General features: G+C 34.6%; 1 protein-coding gene across 1 annotated transcript; it reads left to right on the top strand.

Moving 5' to 3' along the window:
- The first annotated feature begins 3,602 nt into the window (after positions 1–3,602).
- Positions 3,603–6,490, top strand: LOC137837713 (subtilisin-like protease SBT1.3). The gene has a single exon (XM_068646815.1). It carries the CDS (start codon positions 3,918–3,920, stop codon positions 6,261–6,263), a length of 2,346 nt encoding a protein of 781 aa, XP_068502916.1. The 5' UTR covers positions 3,603–3,917; the 3' UTR covers positions 6,264–6,490.
- The last annotated feature ends 218 nt before the right edge of the window (positions 6,491–6,708 follow it).

Here is a 6,708-nt window from a genome sequence, read left to right as displayed (position 1 = left end):
ATATTAATGAGATGAATGACATGAGTGACAATAAATGACCAAAATGTTGTGGGCTAATTTGATTGAAAAATGAAATCATAATGTGTTGGTGCTTTTGTTCTACAATGTCATCTTGTTGAGGAGTTTCTACACAACTAATTTGGTGAACAAATTCCTTATTGTTAAAAAAATCACGCATAATGTTTTGCAAACTTGTTCTTGTTTCATAATTTCCTTTTAACAAACATATACAAGTGAACTTGGTAAAGTCATCTACCAAGGTAAAAATATATTTGTAACCTTCTGCATACGAGATTCTATGTGGTCTCCAAATATGAACATGTGATATTTCAAAAAAATTGGTGGCTTGGTATTGCTAAGCAAAAGATGGTTTCTTTTGTTTTACAAAGTGACATACATCACAAGCAGAACAAATGGAAGTATCAATATGAGAATAGAATAATTTGAAGCATGTCTCATGTGACAATGCCACAAATTTTTTATTTCATGAACTATACTACCTTTATTTTTATTACAATGTAAATTATCATCTTACAATTTGTATTAGGACTTCTTTTCATGGTGTAAAAGAACAAGAAATACTTGAAGTTTTTAGTTAATATAACTTTTTCACCCTCTCGGTTGTAGCAATCAATCTCCATGAATTTTTCTAAAAAATAAAATCTTTTGAGTAATGAAAAAGAGTAATACATACCATTACTTTTTTTCAATATTGAGATAGAAATTAGATTGACAGAGAAAGCATCAATGAATAACACATCATTCAATTCAGCAAGATTGACATATAATTTGTTACTATTATGTAGAGACACTTGAATTTCAGAAATATTTGTGATTGAGGGGAAAAAAATCTTTATCAGAGAAAATGTGGATAGTAATCTCTGTGTCTAATATGATTTTTTACCCGAAATCACATAATTAGTGGAATTATCATATGAGGTAGTGACATAATTGAAAGTATGATGAGAGGAATCAATTTGGGATGAGAAGAAGAGCCCACCAACTATTAATATTACTTATGAGTTAATTTTTGTTTGGTATATGTTGAATCTTCCTTAACAAAAATCCTACCTTCTTGAAATTTCTCCATTTTAAGTGACTAATGACATAATTGCATAGAAAAAAATAATTAGAAAAACATATGAATCAAAGCTCTTTTGCACAAGTTCTAAAAAGAGCTATAATACCATATTTACAAATCATCACCCATAGAAAATTAAATAATAAGAAAGTGATAAAGAAAAGAGAAGTGGTTTTTTTTCCTCTTACATTTCTCTAAAGAGCTAGATCAAATGGTATATTTACATAAGTGTTGAATAATAAATGTTAATAAAAATAAAAATATAAAAAAAATAGACTATTGAGATTCCATAAGTGCACAATCATGCACATTATCTTAAAATTGTGACTTGTAACTTACAGTTGAAAAAATTGGCACAGATAAGTTTGTTGGATTCTTTCAGGTTTCCTTTGTCTAAGAACTAACATGTGTATTTCATTTAATTAGAGTTTTTATTTGTATAAATATTTTATATTTTAAGTATATAAAATTTATTCTAAGGTTAGTGATATTTTAATACATACATCACTACAAGAAATAATGATGGTAGAGTCTCCAAAAGAGTGATGCAAAGAGTAAAAAAGAGACTCTAAATGAGACTAATGTGGGCTTAGCGTCTCAATAGAAATGGAAACTAATATTTTGGTGGCTATGCATTAGAGACGACCTCCAATGGGACACAAATTTACAAGGTAGTGTTGGCTAAGCCTATATAAAGAAAAAAAATATATTATTTAACTATAGCGTAGGTTTAGGGGACACTAAAATAACTATAAAACTAAATAATTATTAAGAAGTGTACTTTAAGTCTTTTCACCTACTTATATACTATGAAATGATCCTAATCTTTAGTCGATTTGAGATCTCCAACAACACCCCCCTCACCTTGAGACTATATATTATGGTTGGTTCGATAACGAACCGATAGCATGTGGCCTGATAAACCCAACAAACAATCGCTAGGATAGGCTCAAAATGACTCTGATTCCATATTAAGAAGTGGACTTTAAGCTTAATTCAACTTCATAAAACTAGCTTATAAGGTGAGGTTTACACTCACTTATATACTATGAAATGTCCTAATATCTAGTCGATGTGGCGACGCCATTGGGGAGACTGCATGAGATAGCAAATGTGAGTAAATTTTCGTTAACTTATTATTATTATTTTAATAATTTTAACTTGCATCCTATTACGAAGTGGACTTTAAATCTAACTCAACCTCATAAAATCGAATCATGAGGTGAGGTTTGAACCCACTCATATACAATGAAATGTACTAATCTTTAGTCGATGTGGGATCTCCAACACATCCACTTTGTGTCCACATTCTAGACTCAAATTATTTTGTTACTTATTTGTTTTCATTATATCTACTTTGTGTCCCCATTGTAGACATTAACTTATTATTATTATTATTTTAATAATTTTTAGTGAGTTAAATGTCTCCATTGTGGACACAATGTTTGACATTTATTTTTGTGTCCAACTTGAGTAGACTTCACTCTAGTGACTTCTTTTTATAGCCCTCACTTTTTGTTGGAAGCTAAAATGGATTTTTCTTGTAATGCATTAATTTATTTATTTATAAATTTTAAAATAATTATATGATTTACTTCTGATGTGAGAGTAATAAGAAAGAAGACTCATTTAAATGGCTTTTACATCATTTATGTATTATATGAGTCATTATAAATACAAGTATTGTTAATTTTTACATAATAATATAAATACATATTTGAATAAATTTATATTTATTTTTATGAGAATTGAGTGTTAACATAATTCAAATGTTTCTCTTATTATAGGATATCGTTCCATTATTGGAGAATGACATGTTGCAAATACAACATTAATGGTCAATTTATCTTCTTCAACATAGTTAGGTTTAGTTATATTTTGTTTAAATACTTTAGATTTCTTTTATGATAGTTTGCAATGTTAGATAACTTAAGTTAGTTACTATAACTGTTTTTTTTTCTGCTGAAATTTAATACTCCGATATCAGATATCAGTGTACAGTCTTTTATTTGATGCCAAAACAAACCATGCATTTAAAAAAAAAAACTTATTATAGATTAGTTATTAGTATAATTAACATAAGATGTATGTCACTTTATATACTGTTCATCCAGATTATGTTTTTTTTTTATATTTAGAGTGTATATTGGTTAGATAGTTGATGTAATTTGATTTAAGTAACTTTAAGTAAAATAATTCATTGGTGTTGTTTATTTTAATGGAAACAGGATAGAGAGTTAGAAGTTTAACTAAACTCTAAAATTTACCAAGTAAAATGACAAGTTCAACTTGCATATATTCTCAAAATTTCCCAGTAGTTTCTTGAGTGCATCCTTTCATTGTTAGAGTACGGAAAAAACTTCAAAGTCATTCACTATAAACTTATATAAACAAATTCAATTGATTTCACCATTCACAACCACCATTATAATTGCAATTATATATCATTCCTCAAAAGTACCGAGACTAACACAAACTACATTAAGGTCCCCAATCTCATACGTAGCTGCTTGTTCAAAGACAATGTCTAAAATAATTATGCTGAGAACAAAGTGCAAGCATCAATCAAGAAACAGTGTTGCAGAGATGTCAGAGGACCTTAACCATGCATTAACTTCATACCAGCCACTAGTCACTCACAAAACAACCACCTACCATATGCTGAGACACATAAAAGACCACTCTCTTTTTTGTTCTAATATTTAATATTGCAACCTCAAAGAAAACAGGCAAGTTATGAAGCACAAATCCTTTTAATATCTCTTCATACTTCCTTCATTTTAAGCCAACACCCTTCTTCAAACACTCTAGAGCTCTCTCCTTCTTGGCATGAAACATGGCCAAGACCTTAATGGGAAACATGGGTTGCTTTCTTTCAAGCTATCTTCTAGTTCTCACAATGTTGTTCTCAGCAAATGCTCAATTTGCTAAGAAGACTTACCTCATTCAAATGGATAAGTCAGCAATGCCAAAAGCCTTCCCCAACCACCTTGAATGGTATTCATCAAAGGTGAAATCCGCACTGTCCACACTTCCAGAAGCTGATGCGGACAGTGAGAAGAGAATAATCTACACTTACCAGAATGCTTTTCATGGTGTTGCAGCTAAGTTGACTGAAGGAGAAGCTAAGAAGCTAGAGACTGAAGAAGGAGTTGTGGCCATATTCCCAGATACAAAGTATGAGCTACACACCACTAGAAGTCCTACATTCCTTGGGCTTGAACCAGAAAAAGCCCCTAACATGTGGTCAGAAAAGCTTGCTGGCCATGATGTTATAGTGGGAGTGTTAGACACTGGGATTTGGCCAGAGAGTGAAAGCTTCAAAGATGTAAGCATGGGACCAGTACCTGCTCATTGGAAAGGTGCCTGTGAGATTGGAACAGGATTCACAAAAAGTCACTGCAATAAAAAGGTTGTGGGGGCAAGAGTGTTCTACCATGGATATGAAGCAGCAATTGGTAGAATTAATGAGCAGAAGGAGTTTAAATCAGCAAGAGATCAAGATGGGCATGGCACTCACACTGCAGCTACAGTTGGTGGCTCTCCTGTGCTTGGAGCTAACCTTCTTGGTTATGCTAATGGCACTGCAAGAGGAATGGCACCAGGTGCAAGGATTGCAGCTTATAAAGTGTGTTGGATTGGTGGGTGCTTCAGCTCAGATATTGTGTCAGCTATTGATAAAGCTGTGGCTGATGGAGTGAATGTTCTTTCCATCTCTTTGGGTGGTGGAGTCTCCTCTTATTACCGTGATAGTTTATCTGTTGCTGCATTTGGAGCAATGGAGAGGGGTGTTTTTGTTTCATGTTCTGCAGGAAATGCAGGACCTGATCCTGCTAGCCTCACCAATGTTTCACCATGGATCACCACAGTTGGAGCCAGCACAATAGATAGGGATTTTCCAGCACAAGTTAAGCTTGGAAATGGTAAAATAGTGAGTGGAGTCTCACTCTACAAAGGGCAAAGTGCGCTTTCATTTGAGAAACAATACCCTTTGGTGTACTTGGGGAGCAACTCTAGCAGGGTTGATCCAAGATCCATGTGCTTGGAAGGGACTTTGGATCCTAAAGTAGTTTCAGGAAAGATAGTTGTGTGTGATAGAGGCCTTAGTCCTAGAGTGCAAAAGGGTCATGTGGTGAGAAGTGCAGGAGGGGTGGGAATGATTCTCACAAATACTGAAGCTAATAGAGAAGAACTGGTTGCAGATTGTCACCTCCTTCCAGCAGTTGCAATAGGAGAAAAAGAAGGAAAAGATATCAAAAGTTATGTCCAATCAAGTCAAAGTGCTACTGCAACTCTGGCTTTTAAAGGTACGACGTTGGGAATAAGGCCATCTCCTGTAGTGGCAGCATTTTCATCAAGAGGGCCTAATTTTCTCAGCCTTGAAATTCTGAAGCCTGATTTAGTGGCTCCTGGGGTGAACATTCTTGCTGCTTGGAGTGAGGCCATTGGTCCATCAGGTTTGAAAGTGGACAACAGGAGAGAGAAGTTCAATATACTCTCTGGAACCTCAATGTCATGCCCACATGTGAGTGGTATAGCAGCCTTTCTCAAGTCTAGGCATCCTGAGTGGAGTCCTGCTGCTATAAAGTCTGCTTTGATGACAACGGCTTATGTTCTTGACAACACCAAAAAAACTCTCAGAGATGCCTCAACTGCTAAACCTTCAAGTCCTTATGATCATGGTTCTGGACACATTGACCCTATTAGAGCTCTTGACCCTGGTTTGGTATATGACATAGAGCCACAGGACTACTTTGAATTCCTATGCACACAGAAGCTGAGTCCAACCCAACTACGAGTTTTTTCCAAATATTCCAACAGATCTTGCACACACTCTCTTGTCAGTCCGGGGGACTTGAACTACCCAGCCATATCATCAATCTTTACCCAGAAAACAGCCACTTCATTCTCCGATCCTGTGATTGTTCACAGAACTGTCACCAATGTTGGCCCGCCTGATTCCAACTACCAAGTTGTGGTCTCACCATTCGAAGGTTCTTCTGTCAAAGTTGAGCCAGAAACTCTGAATTTTACAAAAACACACCAAAATCTGTCTTACAAGATCACATTCACGCCAAGGGTTCGGCAAACCTCACCCGAATTTGGAAGTCTGGTATGGAAGGATGGTTTGCATACTGTGAGAAGCCCCATTGTGATAACATGGCTGGCACCACCAATGTGAATTTCAACCAGATTACTTACAAGTTCAGTAGTGTTTCTTTCTTGCAATAAGAAAATCTTCTGCACTAGGAATTAGAAGTTCACCCTTTTGTATTACATTACAAGAAAAGTTATTATTGTAGTGTTCTATCCTATGTTCCTCTTCCTCCACCTTGGACTCTAACCAACGTTTCATTCACGTATAATTCATATATTCAAAGTTGCAAAATGCTTAAAATTTCCAACAAATATGGAACTTAATTCTGATTCTCAAATCTCAGTTATTGTAATTACATTACTACTTCTTGTTCCACCACTGTTCTAGATTATGTACTCGTGCTTTCCGAATATTCTTATTTAGTATCTGAATTTTTCGGACTAAGGAATTGAACAATATGAAGACAATATATAGTATACACATGCAATTTTTTGTTTGTGCAGAAAAATCTAGTTGTCCCTTTGGCAGA

Source organism: Phaseolus vulgaris, chromosome 4 (assembly GCF_000499845.2).
Source record: "Phaseolus vulgaris cultivar G19833 chromosome 4, P. vulgaris v2.0, whole genome shotgun sequence".
Lineage (NCBI taxonomy): Eukaryota > Viridiplantae > Streptophyta > Magnoliopsida > Fabales > Fabaceae > Phaseolus > Phaseolus vulgaris.
The sequence above is the reverse complement of the archived record's forward strand: the minus strand, read 5'-3'. Positions and strand labels throughout refer to the sequence as shown.